We start from the raw sequence: 14,622 nt of genomic DNA on the forward strand, positions 1-14,622 counted from the left end.
CATGTTATAAAATACTTTAAGAAAACTGGAGGTTCTTGCACTACATATGAAACCTTTAGTGCAATTATATAATACATTAAAAAAATATCATTAAACCTGCACAGTGTACAGCCTGCTTTCTTTCCTCTTGAATGCTACATATCAAACAGGCAGCTGAAGTCTGTCTGTTACCGCTTTCCAAATGTCTTGTTTTTAGCCCTCTCCTCTTCATACCTGCACTCAATCCTCTGCCTGACTGCCCAACATGTAACAGCGCAGTTTGTGGGATCCGTCGGCTCATACTGTACGCAGCAGGAGCAACACAGGCTGTGCTAGTTGGCTTTTATTATCTCTCTGATAGAGATCTGTTGTTTGCACACGTCCAGACGAGTGCCGGGCTATTGTTTTGTTTTATGACCATCTCTGCTGGGTTGCCATGGCTCCGAGGCCTCTGGCCCCAAAGTCTAATCCTGTCCAGTGTGTCGAAATTCCAGACGTTGGCTGAATCATTCCAGTATCACAGTCGTACTCCCAAATGTTGTCATAGTCCATTTCCTGGTCATCTGGCTCTGTGGGTTCAAGGTACGAGTGGTGATCTATAGGAGCGAGAGAAGACTCAATGAAAGACAAACCTCGCCCTGACTGAATAAACTTGGACACAGTCCCAGTGTACTTACAGTATGGTGTGATTGGCCTTGTACCAACATACTGTAATCTTACTGTAAAACCGGTAGCATCACATACCACTGCGACACCATTCTGAATAGCCTTCATTTTAATTGTGGGAGTATTTGTTGTGTTCTTTTATGTTTTCACTTCACCTGGTTTGAACTGCACTGCAAGTCTTTCATCTTTTGGATCTTTTGTCTGTACTTTTGCACTTTTTAGTTGTAAATCTTTCACCTTTACTCTATTTGTATGAAGCTTTTTGAATGAAATGTGCATATAAATGAAGTTTCCTTGCTATATAGCGCATAAACATGCAACCTGTCAGATGAAAGAGTTAATCTGTAAACCAAAGTGAAAGGCAGTTATCGGGTGAATTGTACTTGTGTTTTCATTTGTGATTGAAGAGCCTGCAGATAAGCGTGTAACATGCAGTTGTGTGTTGTCAATCACAGCGTAAGAGTCAATCCTGTCTGTGAAACAGTGTTCTCTTACACGGGGCTCCACCCACATGAGACTGCACAAATGGCATTTAGAGCTGCACTAAGCTCTGTTTAACTGTCACATTTGTGCATTTCCTGCACTTTCAATTCCGTAGCCTTTAGCCTTCTGTCTACCTGCTGAAAGACCCAAGAGTCCAATCGATCCAAAGTGAGAGCGTGTTTAATTTAAGCTGTGATGGACTGTGAGCTATGTTCTGTGTCCTTGGTGGTGTTTAGGAAGGCGGCTGACTGTGTTCACTCACACTTGTGAGGAAACATAATGCCACAGCTTTGTAGCTATGATTTGAAAGAGTGGCCATTGTTTTTTCCATTAGAAATATACATTTAATTTAAAATCTATGGAAAATGTTCAATCAAATTATTTTTTTTGTCCAGGCTGGAAGCTTATAATCATTTATCATAAGCTATCAAAGATACTTCAGCTGAGTCTACACACAGACACACCATACATAAACAGAGGAAACTCTTATCAGGCTTGCATGCCTTCAGTTCTTACCTGGTGAGTAGCCATAAGGCATCTGAGGGGTGTTCCTCGCAGAGCTCGACGGGAGCAGAATCTGTCAACAGATGTGAAAACAGAAGAAAGTTACTTCCTGTGATCAGCTATAACAAACATTCTCATGTCCCCGAAAATATATGTTTCATCTGTGACACCTGTTCAAATATCACCTGCAGGACAAGTATCCATACACACTCTGCTACCATACAGCGCAGCACTGCTGCACTTTGTACCACAGCATTCCAGAAACCAGAGTGGCCTGGGAGGAGAGTATCTCAGTGTTTCTCACCTGCTCTTGCCGCTGGCTGGGTGCAGGCAGCAGCTTTAGCCTCGACACGGCCTCAGCTCTCTGCTCTGCTTGGCTTTGAGGAGTCTCCATCTCCAGGCCCAGAGCCTGTCCCTGGGAGTTGGTCAGGACCAGGCTTCTCCTGCAGCGCCTGCCCATGGGAGGGGTGCGAAGCTGGAAAGAGGAGGATAGGAACTGGGGGCCCTGCAGCTGGTGGTGATGGTGCTGAATTGGCTCTTCCCAGCCATGAAGCTAAAACAGAGGGAAGCATGTCAGACAGGAGTTTAGAGGATTAGGACAAAAAGGTATTTGTCAAAAAGGGAAAAAGTGCAATAAATACATTCACTAAGGTAAAAATAAATTCAGGTCTTTAATATACTCAGATGTAACTGAGCTGGTTTGAGGTGGTTTAACAAAGATTAGTGAGAGAAGTAGGTCATATATTTAGACTGAGTAATGGTTAAATCTGCATGTAAATGTGGCCAATTAAAAAGAGATGAATCACTGTTTGTGATCTATTAGATACCTGCAGGTCGTCTACACCTGAACTTTCATATTCTCTCACTGAACACGTGCATATGTGTGTGTGTGCGTGTGTGTTCAGTGCTTGATATCAGACAGGCTGTGCAGGTGTAAATTGAACCTAAGGATCCAGTATCGTCGACCCACTTACCACTGGTCTGGCATCATCCAGAGAGTAGATTTCGGGGCTGCAGGGCTCATCGTACAGGGGCGACAACGGTTGTCGAGGGGCGCACATGTCTGAGTGGCGCTGGGGGGTGCTCAGGGAGTAGCTCAAGGATGTCTGAGGGGTGCTCCAGCTGTTAGACTGATCACAAAAGATACAAACAGATCCAGGAATTAGTTTAATACACAAACCGCTGAAAGGAAAATCAGTTGTTAGTTTCCTCTCTTTCTCTCTCACGCTCTTCGGGTTCACAGAAGGCAATCACTTAAAGCCAGGCTTTGGATCAGATTACCAAGTACAGGTTTTGGACTAATGCCAGTCGTGATCTGCAGCAGCGCTATTGTCTCACAAATCTGCTTTTAGTTGTCAGTGATGTGTATACAGTAGAACTGCTCTCTTGACTGCCACAGTAATGTAGGGACACCGCCGAAGTATAGGAAATGTTCTCTAATTGGTGGCTTTAGTCTTGTTTATGAACTATAATGGAGCTTTCATTCCTTGCACCATCAAGAAGATTGATCTTTCAACCTCAGTTCTGCACAGATTCCATGAGTACCCCATTTGTTAGCACCATATACATCATGACCCCTCTCACTGCTTGCTGAGTCTATTTTAGTTACTGTACACATGACATGTAAAATAAGTCAACAGTCTCGCGGGGAATATTCGGTTATCCCTTCAGACGCCAGACTGAATTACCTTGATGAGCGGAGCTTTCTCCAGCCGCTGTGGGCTGGCACGGTGCAGGGCAGAGTAGGGTGTGCTGTAGATCTGAGACAGCACTGAGCTCTCAATGGGCTGGAGGTAGGAGCCGCGCTGGGGGGAGGAGTAGCGCAGTGACAAAGGTCGAAGGTCGCGGTCAGGCCTGGTGTGGGATGACACACTGTTGGTCCTGCTGCCCAGGCGGGCAGTCTCGGTCGAGGAGGGACGACTGGAGCTGTACTGCAGGGACAACAAACACATCCAGGGCAAAAGTGAGACACCACAGGCAGCAGCAGGGATTCTTAACATTATGAACTGTTTCTCCTCTGCAGCATTAGTCTTCTGTTTTCTACTAAAAACAGTCAATTTGAGAGAAAAGGTCTCCATCTATTCAGCTGAGAGGGTGGTGGTTCAGGTCAGAGGCTGAGCAACAACATGTCTTCTGGGCACTGTGCCCTCCCCACTTTTAGGTAATTAGATGGGCAGACAGTGTATATAGCCCATCTCCTGGGGGAGTTTAGTCAGAAGTCCTGATAATCCTTGATAGTGCTTCAGTATTTAAAGAGACTGAAGTTAACAAGCAAGCTTTCACTGCTGAATCAGCGTGTGCTCTAAGAGCCTCTTATTTCCCTCCAACTAGAACTTGTTTTTATGGGTAGATGTTGTTTTGAGAGAAATAAATCTTGACTTTGTTATATATATATTTTTTTTAATTTTAAAGCCTGGAGATCATTACCTGATTATCGCCTCTGTAACAGGAGCAGTTTGGTCTCTAGACCTAGCTTAATTATTAACTTTTCAAAGTCTTGCTGGTCAACTCCACCAAAACAAACACAAGTTCTATTTTAACAATGTACGACTGACTCCTTCCAGATTTATCAGTGCAAATACTGCAGTGTTTGCATCAGTACATTTGTTAAAGTATACTTGAACTTGAGAAGTAGCGCCGCTGACTTACACAGAGGGGTTCAGAGTATCCTGGAGAGAGAGGGTTGTCTTCTTGAATGGGTAACTGAAGGTTGTGGGACCCACGTCCAGTTGGCGACTGTCTGAACTTAAGAGACTCAGCTCGTCCTTGGCTGTTTCCACTCCACCTGTCAAACTGTGGAGCCTAGAGGTTGTGGGACAACAAATTAAATTATAAATGAAAATATTTGACAAGAGTGAATGAGCTCTAAACGTCTATTGGACTGTTGACTTAGTGCCTGTGGTAGCGGTTATAAATATTTCATAGTTATGCTTAATATTCATTTACAAAACAGGCAGGGCCATGTTTTCTTTCTCCTTTATCATTTTTCCTCATACTTTAATTCATTCCACCCACAGGTTCACAAGCCAGGTGGAGATAGCCCACTCGATAGTTATGGATCATCAGCAGCTGTGAACAGTTTAATTGTTTTCAGCCTCAGAAAGGAAGGAGGGCGGGCCTCACCTCTTTGTGCGTCGGGGTGTAGATGATGTCATACACGGGGGGTGGAGGGCTGAGAACGGGCACATCAGCGGCTTTGAAATGCTGGATCCACTCGCAGAACTCAGTCCTATCCACACACGACACCACGATGGGGTTGATCAGCTTCCCTGGGAAGAGAGGAGGGGGAGGACAAAGCCTGTCATTCGGTCCATTCGCTCACTGGAATGTGCTATAGTCAGATTGTCATTCTGGGGATAAAACCAGCTCATTCATGGAGGGTTACAAGCTGTGACGCTAGCGGATTCATGGAAAAGGCCACTTAGAGTAAAACATGCATATGAATGTACACTCATTAAAATCCCCTCAACATGCCTGTTTAAATGGCACTGTTCTAAAGAGAGTGTGGTAGAATCAGTGTTTTTACCTTCAATCATAAAGGTGTTGGGCTTGACGTCTTGGCAGGGTGTGGTCACAGTGATCATGTTGAGTGGAAGTTTCCCCTGTAATCATAATGACTTGTTAACACAAACTCTGGATATGCTGTATACACACAGCGCAGGATATGATTAAGTGTAAAAGGTCAGCGAGGTCAATGATACCTTATAGAAGAGTCCATCATTCTCCTCTGATAGGATGATCAGCGTCGAGGGGTACATTACCAGAAGTCTGTCACTCTGTTCCTGTGGGCACAAGATCATAGCTGCTGGTGAGCTTTATGTGGGTGTAGTTGTGTTTCACTGCAGCAGTGGGACCGTGTTTGATCACTATCCATTAGCAGAATACTACTGTCATTTATAGGTAATGCCAGTTAACCATTGTCTGTGTTTTGTCATTTTTTCATAATTGAATTAAACTTTATGGTGTCAAAAGTCGCCAAAGGAAGACAATGATACATCATTTTTAAGGCAGCATGAGGCATTATTTTCTTTGTGTGCAAGGTGAAAGGACACAATTAAATAAAAGAAGAAACCTGGAGCAAATCTAATTATAGTTCAGTTTCACTGTCAACTTTCTATCTTTGGAATTTTGTGTAGGAAGTTTTGCTTTTGTACAAGAAAGAATGGCACCAAATAAATGGCACCAAATACTTCTGATGGTAAGAAAACAAGCCTTGATAACTCCACTTTTTCTGACGTGTGAAGATAAGAATATGAAAAACACAAAGCTCAGAGGCAACAGTGAGACCTGATGCAAACATTGAAAAGCAAAACCAGTATTAACTTTGAATGCGCTGTGGAGCGATGCAGTTAAAATCCCAGTTAGAGCTTCAGTCAAACCAGTTAGAGGGGCATTTAAAGGTGCGGCAGACTGAGAGTTTATGTTTCCTCTCCCTCTCGGAGGGTGTGTCTGGACAGACAGCTGACATTCCAGCTGTGAGGTGAGTCGAGTCACTGCGTGAGCCGGGCAAATGCCTCTCACACACCCAGGCCCTAAATCTCACACACTTCAATAGGGCTGCCGCTATTTCCCACAGAGAATTAAATGCTGATATCCATGCAAGCCGAGTCATGACCACTGTTTTTACTGGCTGCCATGTGATGCTGTATCAGCATTATTTATTTGTGCTCATGCCCCCCTCGGTTAGCAAGGAGGGTTTTTTTTTCATCAGTTGGTTGCAGGTGTCTGGCACAGTCTTACACCTTGACAGGAAAAAGAAAATAATAATCTGCAGGAGAGGTACCATTTGCTAAAATATGGACTCCACCCTTTTCATTTGCTCCTTACATTGTGTTGAGGTAATGTGTGTAATTGTGTTGCGCAATCTAAAAACTATGTGAGTCACCTGGATTTAGAGCTGATGTGATCTTGCTTGTATTCATCATGTGAAAAATCCCCTGAGCTTGAAAACATGTATGTATCACGAGTTACAGTTTGCTCTACTGTATATTTCCATTAATAGGCAAGAGCAGAGACGACATGTTTAATGTTCGTGCGACCGGTCATAGTGATTCACGGTTGATAAGCGGCAGTGATGTCATACCTGACAGGGCAGGTGCTGCAGTCGGACTTTCGTGACATAGACGATGGTGCCCAGGCTGTCCCGCTGGGAGCCCTCCCACTCGTAGATGGGCTCTCTGTTGACGGAGTTCCTCAGCTCCTCTCTGCCGTTAGGGGTCCCATCTTGGTTTAGCTACAGTAGGCACACAGGAAGGAATCATCAGCAAAGCAAATATGAACAGAGCTTTGCCCTAAGCATATTTAAGCATGTTGATTGGGCTTTTTCTCTCAAAATATCACTCTTGTTTGTTCATGCAAAGGCTCCTAAGCTAAAGCTTAATAAAGCATCATGGCTTCAGCTATTTTCTTCTGTTATGACACATCTAGGTTCATGTGTTTCAACAGCCATTTCACCACCTGTGGGAGTGGAGTCAGCACTTGAACCCTTTGCAGATGTGAGGGTTAGTTTGATGTAGTTTCTGATGCGGTCAAGGCCGCTCCCTATTCTCCAGGCCTCAAGGAGAGCCAGCGGTGACCTACTTGACTCACACACACTCACACACACACACCCTGTTTTATCAGAAGTGGTTGAAGCCGAAGCGTTTTCCTGGCAAATCCACCAGGTGGATTAAAAAATAGCCACGCTCAAGTGCTTGTTTGAAGATGAAAGAGAAGGGGTGTTAATCATTCTATGCATCCTGATATAATGTAATGTGGAGCAAGGTGGAGCAAGGTGACATCAACTTTGTTGTTGAACTTACTTTCACTCTGGTGTAGTTTTCGGGTGCAATTGCAGTTCCTCCGTTGGCCTCAATATTTTCTTTGAGCAGACCAAACCATAGGTCCATTTCTTCTTGGTTGGCACAGTAGACGATGATGGGGTTAAGACTGACACCTGCAGGGTTCAAAGGTCACAAGGTCAAAAAGGGAAGGTGTCACCCAGGCTTCTCTTTTTGGGTCTTTTTTCACTGACATCCTGCTGCCATAGTGGTGAATCATTAATGGCGTTCACAGTCTGCTTCCTTATGTAATAAGTAAGCAGTAAATACTAACACATGTTCAAGACACATGTAAGACTTCTTGCGGAAGAGCCCCCCTTGACCTGCTTTGTCTGGCATTTGAAAGTGATAGCAGACTCCCCCTCCCACACACTGCTCACCCAGGAGGAATGGACAGGACCTGGGATGAAAAGAGCTGGAATCTGCCTCTGTCTATCAGTCCCACACATACCAGAGATAACCAGCAGAGATAGCCTATTTAATTCCAGCCCCATGGCTTTGTACTGCCTGCTGACTGCTCCTTAAACAGCTAGCCCGCACTGTGGACTTTCTCTTCATCCTGCCTCTTAATTGTAGACCACGACCGTAGCACTCCCACGATAAGCTGTGTTTTTTTCAAACAAGTAATGTGAAAAGTCTTTCCAGTGGAAGCACAAAATGAGACTTTCCCTCAAACTTTACGTCTCTTTACAGAGGTCATTAACTATTGTGGAAAGTAATTAACTATCATCATCCAACATTCACAGCCACATTAATTCCAGCCACGTGAAGGCTTCCGGGAATTTTTACAGACCATCTCATGCTGCGTTTGCTTCGTCATTCTCTAACTCACCAGCACCACTTTATGCTGAAGCTGATTCATATTTTCAGCTGAGTGAGAGGAAGACGCAGGTCTCACAAAGGAAATCTCTACAGCACATTTCTCACTTGACTCAGAATTTCGTCACGCTTCCTCTACATGTTTCCTGTCAGTGATGCCTCTCATAAAGTCAATAAAGGTTCACACTGTACAGTGAAAACACCTGAAATACAATGCCTCAAAATAACAAGCTTGATCTGGGAAATTGCAAAGTCAAATATGAGGAAGCAACACCAAAGAGTGTCAATGTTATGACAGCAGAGATGTTTCAGATTTCAGTAAGATAGCAATGATAAAGAAATACAGAGAAACCTTACACCAACTTTTCACATGTTGGATGTTTTTTTTATTCAGTGGTTTTACATTAATCCCCAACTTCACTGATTTTACTTTCCCAGGCCAAAGCCATTTAGTCGCTATAGCAGATGTTTTGCACTTGACAAGAAATCAAGCTTCATATTGTTTTTCTCCATTCAGAGTTCAAAAGCTAAGTGGCATTTCTACCAGACATTAACCTGAGCAGTTTTTGGAATGTGCCGTGGATTATACGCAGTGACAAGGCTAAGAGCAGGAGCTGGGCTTTGCTGCGCGACAGCTGGCTGACTGAAGTGCACCTGTTGTCTAACAAGCCAGGCCTTTAAGGCCAGTTTGCCCCCTGACCAAAGGTGAAGGGGGCCCAGCTCTAGTTAGTCTTGGGGTTGAGTGGAGGTGACGAAGGTCCCAGCACCTTTGAATCAATGGAATGTGACAACACAGGAAATGCTGCTGCTTGAAAATAGCGTGTGGATTCTTGCTGGTTTTCAAGTGAGGAGAATTTTTACTTTGATCCATAACTGATGAGACAAATTTGGCAGACCACCAGCAAGGGTAAAAAACAGAGGGACACATAATAAGCTTTAAATTGAGATAAATATGAGCTAAGAACTCAGACTCTGTCTCCCTCTTTTGGAGTTCGAAATCAGCGACTGGCTTGTAAACATCCTGCTGGATTAGCTGGTTCCACTCTGAGTGATTAATCAGCTCATTTCTACACAGTCAATAAAATTCAAAACAGATTATTTGAACTTTCTCGGTGCCAACACCCTCCTATGACTTTTCTGCTGAAGTTGAAACTTACCATTGATTTGAAAGGCGAATTCCTGGGGTTGGCTGTGGTTGCAGTTCTGTTGCAGGTTGCAGATGGTCAGTTCTTTTAATGGAAGAGTGCCCTGCACACGAAACAACAAAAAAGCTCTACTCAGACACCAAAAGCATTCTCTGCAACATTTCTCTTTGCTATTCTGTTCAAACTGTGAACAAAGAAATTAATCACCACGGCGCTGAGGTCAGCAATGTAAGTCGATGATGTATTCATGTCTGCCTTGTATTTGCCGTCATCTGTATTCTGACTAATACTGTATACAGGTGCTGAGCTGTCTCTGTTTGACATGGGAGTAGAGCTCTCGACAGACACTGTAAAATGATGATTAACAGCTGCTCACGCTTTAACAAGGCAGGTGAAGAAGCATAATCATACTCTCTGTTTACCAACACACTGCTGGTTGACAGGGTACGCATGTCAAAATGTATGATGACATAACGTAAAACCCTGCCCCACAGGAGTATTTCAACAGTAAAAATCTGTCCTCAGGTATTAGCTGATAGTGAGGAATCGAGGATTTGAAGGAAGGATTGTGTGTTGAAATGAAACTCACCTGGTATGTCAGTCCGGTTGTGTTGTTGGAGACAAAATGAAGGTGTGTCTGGAAGAGATCCAGGTAGCAGTCATGTACATCCTGCAGAGATGATAAGTGACGTTAAAGAGTGAAAGATTCACACATGCACATGCAGTGTTGATAAAATGAGTCCTGGCTGCCTGTCTTGCATGTCATATGTGTCTGGAGGCCCATGTGAGCTCTAATGTCTTTTCTGGTGCTTCTCTGTTATGAGGAAAGAGGCATACATGACAGCCTAATAAGCCTTATAAGATTCATTATTCTTAAATCCCCATCAGGGATTATGTCTTATTATTTATTTCATCTCAGAACATCTTGTTCTTGTATCATCTGTTGATTCACTGAGCACCAACAGGAAATGTTGTGATATAGGACAAGTTTAGGATGGACAAGAATTCCCAGATATGTAGGAATTTCCTCACAGACCACAAAAAGCCGTTCTGCAGTCCTCCTTCACGGTTTATGAACGTCTCTGTGTCGACACTTAGGTAACACGTTTCCTTCCTTTCCTCCCACATAATACAATGTGTTCTTTGCTGTCATGATGCTATTCATCCAATCAGTCTTTTCTTTCTACTTTGTGACCGAGCGGTTGTGTCACAGCTCTGACAAATTGCGGTTCCCACAGCGAGGAGCCGGCGTGTCCTCTATCAGTCCCGGGGATCAGAGGAACTCTCTCTACCCTGAGGTTTTCTCTCACAGATGTTTCACAACCGCAGCAGAAGGGAGCATGTCCAAACACAGGCTGCGGTCTGCTTTGTGGAAAACTGATTGGATTATTCACAGCCTGCCACCGCGTCAATGCCAGCAGCAAGTTTCAGTGTGTTTGGTGGCCGCAGAACAACATCCTGTTACTCTCCACCTGTTTTTTTCTTTTTGTTTTGACAATCGCAGGCTTCACATGGATGACTGGCATGATGTGTCATTGTAGGCTTGGCCATTGTTAAAGACCTCATTAACCACGATAAGGATTGTACAGCATTAGCTTTGTTTTTTCTTTTAATTGTTGCTTTCATGATATTTCAACATACAGTCATTAAAAAGCTATTTAGTTCCACTCACCTGGCAGTGCAGGAAGCGGAAACGAACTTTGGAGCTGTGAATCATCCGTCCGTAGTTCTTCACATTGATGCTGCTCTTCTTCCAGCCGCTGGCCGGGTCGTATGGAGGATCCCACTTTATGTTCTCTATCGTCTGCAGATCTTTATGGGACATTTCCTGCAGCCAGTCAAAACGTTGGTGAAGTTTAGACATGACAGGAATAAAGCAGTTAGACCTGCTCTTAAAATCAGTCAGAGCCAGCTATAAAAATCAAATCGCACACAGGCTGACATGTATAGGAGAGCAGTTTTGCTTGATATGTTTCATGTCATCGCCATGTTCAGCGGGCTGACGGAGGATCTTACCTTCCTGGGGGTGACGGTGCACAGGATGTTGATGATGCTGTTGGACTTCTCCTGTCCCTCTTGGGGATTCTTCTTGCGAAACAGGCGACTGCTACATATGAGAGAGGAAAACCACGTGTTACCACACACTCTCCAGTGTTTACCATCTATTCTACGTTTGCTGTTCAGTTAACTTCACTGCAGTGTCAACAAGGAACGTTTCCTGTTTATGGGAGTTCACTGTCATCTACTCTTGTCAGATAGAGTTGACATAAACACAGCAGTCTTTGCTCTTCACTGTTTTGCATTTCAGAGTCAGGGTCAGTGACTTATTCCTCTATTTTCTCCCTTTTTTCCCAGCGTGACCAAGTCACAAGATGAACCACTTGACTGTGTTGATTAATGATAATTAATTAATGCTAAAGATTAATGACTGATATGTCTCCTGTCATTTAAATTAACCAGAGTCTCTTCCTTTGTCCTCCTTCCATCAATGCCAGCCATTTAAATGATAACAACAATCAAGGCTTCTGTTTCTGATAGCGAGGATATGCATAGGAAAATCAGCATTCAATGCCCCTCTTTGTTTTGTGTGACCCTCAACCATTAGTGTCACGTCTTTATGAGGAAGCTCCCTCACTGCAATCACAAAGCTTGGAGGCTGCTTTTACGATCTCAGCTCATAGTTTATCTGCTTATCTGCACGTGTGTGCCAGTGTCCTCAGTGCAACAACGCTGGCTTTTGTTCACATGGTGGGAATCAAGGTCTGTCTAATCAGAAAGTCCATGTACAACATCAATCATTGATTAGTGTTGAGTGAGCAATGCTATTCCACCGCATTCACTTTTTACAGTGTATACATACACAGAGAGAAATATGATAACCATTCATGCTGATGCAATTCGTACTTGCAAAGTGAAAGAGGAATGTAGATAATAGACAGGTAGTGGATTTGCACACCCCACATTCTCCAAGTCACTGCTGTGGCATTCAACTGCTACCCGCTCCTCTTCTCTATGGGGAATACCTGAGCCTGGCCTGATTCACCAACACAAAGAGTAAGCTGGGGACACGGGAAACAAGAACACTGACCGTATTGTCCACACTGAACCGTTGACCCATCTTGGAAGGGGTATCGGTGTTCAAGCTTGAGCCGTTGGGTTTTTGAAACCTAACTTTTTTTGCGAGTTGCCCTGCCTCTGGCTTTATAGCACACCAAGAGCTACATGGCACATTTGACAGAACCAGACCCTGACTCATCACGCAGCACAGGGGAGAGTGGAGCAGAGGCTAATTAGAATCAGATGTGGTGGTCCAGCAGAGTGGGCTGTACCAAGTGTTACATGCCCGGGCATATAAACCCAGAGCATTAACAAAAAACAGACAGAATAACAAGTACAAGGTAGTAATGTCAGTCAGTTCCTTTATTCATGTTCAAAGCCTTCAGGTCAGATCACTTCAAGCTATTAGCTTATATGTCAAGTGTCATAAACCAGATACTATCTGTAATGAACTGTAATTGCCCACATGTGATAACGATAATGAATGGGGTCAGGTCTTGATTTTGTAGGGAAACCAGATTCACTGACAGCTGGCAGATCATCTTCACAGAGATCCAGAGAGGAGGCAAATGGTAACTGGATCATTGACACCGTTGGCCAGACGGGCACCACTCAGGCACGACTCTGGGACTATCCCGTATTACCATATGATCCTGACCCTGGCCTCCCAAAATTCACAACCTTTGTTTCACCCCGCTGCTCAAACCCTGAGAAATACCAAGAATTCCTTCCAGCTGAAGTGCAGAGTCTAAAATAACAAATGGGAGTCAAGAGCATGACATGCGCTCTGTGTAGAGAAAACATACTGACACAAGTACAGTAAGAATACCTGGACGTGCTGTATTGTTCTTACCTGTTTCTGCGTATGAAACTTTTGCTGGAGAATCTGAAGTTGTGCTGGGGGACACATGACATGCTGCTCCCCATGCTGCTGTGGTCCGTGGGGCTTCGCGCTGCTCTGGAAACTGTACTCCTGTGATGGATGAGTGTAATCCAAGAGCGTAGTACGCTCTCTGCTGCAGTCAGACTTGTACTGAGGGAGAAGCGGGCAGGGTGAGGGCTGTATACTCAGACCGGTGAGTGTGTCTGCGTAAAAGGGGTGGAGTTTGGGTGCTGTGTCACAGGCTCTGTGTGTGTGTGGTGAATAACCAGTGGGACTCACACCTCCTGTGAGCTGCCTCTGTCTGTTAAATCAATCCCAACAACAAAGACAGGGGGGTTCAGGGAGAAGTGTGCCATTTCACACCTTCCAGGAGCCAAATGGAGCTCATTGTTGGGTCATCACTGCAACGAGTGGTCACTAAACACGCTGGATGGTGTGTGTCAATCAGAGGGGAAGATGGGAGCTTCCACTGGCATGCCCAGACATGAAAAAGCCGGCAGACCAAAGTAGACTATTTATTATTGGCCTACATACTTTAAACACATCAGTGTCATTTTGAAACTGAAGTACCTTGCAAGTGTTATATTACACCCACTTGTTTTCATTCTTCTAATCTGAAAAGAAAACACACAGATGATGTTAAAAGTAGACAAAACATCACTGTGGTATTTATGAAGAGGAGAACGAGTCAGGTTCCACACTATATTTAATCACTGATTTTCTGGAATATTTTTTGTCAGTTTTTGAGGGCAGTCATCTCTTGGTGGCATGAGGAGGGAGGATAGTTTAAACAGGATGCTCGCACAGTCAAAGCTTCTCATTTTCATAAGGCAAGAGGTGTATGCAAACATGCGTATCATGTTTGCATGTGAGGAGTTTGTTCCTGTCCTCCACCTAAGAAGTGAATGTGAAAGTGAATTCGAAACATTTCATGAACTAACTTCACAATAATCAGTAATCAGTAACACTCATAAAACTGCCCCTACGTAACAAAACGTCATTTTCCAAGGTTGGTCTCCTTAAATCAACAGTGGTCTTATCAGTCAGACTGAGGAGTCAAACACTTGTGATCATTGTATGTATGCTCAATAATTAGGTCATTGTCTGTGATCTGATCTGCTCCACCGCAGTCATAAAATGAAATGCGTGCTGCTTGCTGTCAGGTAGAGCCAACCTGTCCAGCCGGATTATTCAAACTGATGCACCTGAGGCAGCAACAGTCATGAGCCTGTTAAAACCAACTGTAGCTTCGTTGTCACCTTCCAGC

General features: G+C 44.1%; 1 protein-coding gene across 1 annotated transcript; it reads right to left on the reverse strand.

The window, feature by feature from the left end:
- Nucleotides 1-212: 212 nt before the first annotated feature.
- On the reverse strand, nt 213-13,500 carry plekhn1 (pleckstrin homology domain containing, family N member 1). Its single transcript, XM_070968844.1, has 16 exons — nt 13,326-13,500; nt 11,432-11,522; nt 11,088-11,243; nt 10,005-10,085; nt 9,428-9,518; nt 7,434-7,567; nt 6,716-6,865; nt 5,334-5,414; nt 5,159-5,234; nt 4,756-4,901; nt 4,282-4,434; nt 3,321-3,563; nt 2,607-2,762; nt 1,937-2,185; nt 1,645-1,705; nt 213-575 (listed from the first exon to the last, which is right to left on the reverse strand). The coding sequence occupies exons 1-16, from the start codon at nt 13,397-13,399 to the stop codon at nt 391-393; spliced, it is 2,127 nt and encodes a 708-aa protein (XP_070824945.1). The 5' UTR covers nt 13,400-13,500; the 3' UTR covers nt 213-390.
- Nucleotides 13,501-14,622: the final 1,122 nt, after the last annotated feature.

This window comes from Chaetodon trifascialis, chromosome 8 (assembly GCF_039877785.1).
Source record: "Chaetodon trifascialis isolate fChaTrf1 chromosome 8, fChaTrf1.hap1, whole genome shotgun sequence".
Lineage (NCBI taxonomy): Eukaryota > Metazoa > Chordata > Actinopteri > Chaetodontiformes > Chaetodontidae > Chaetodon > Chaetodon trifascialis.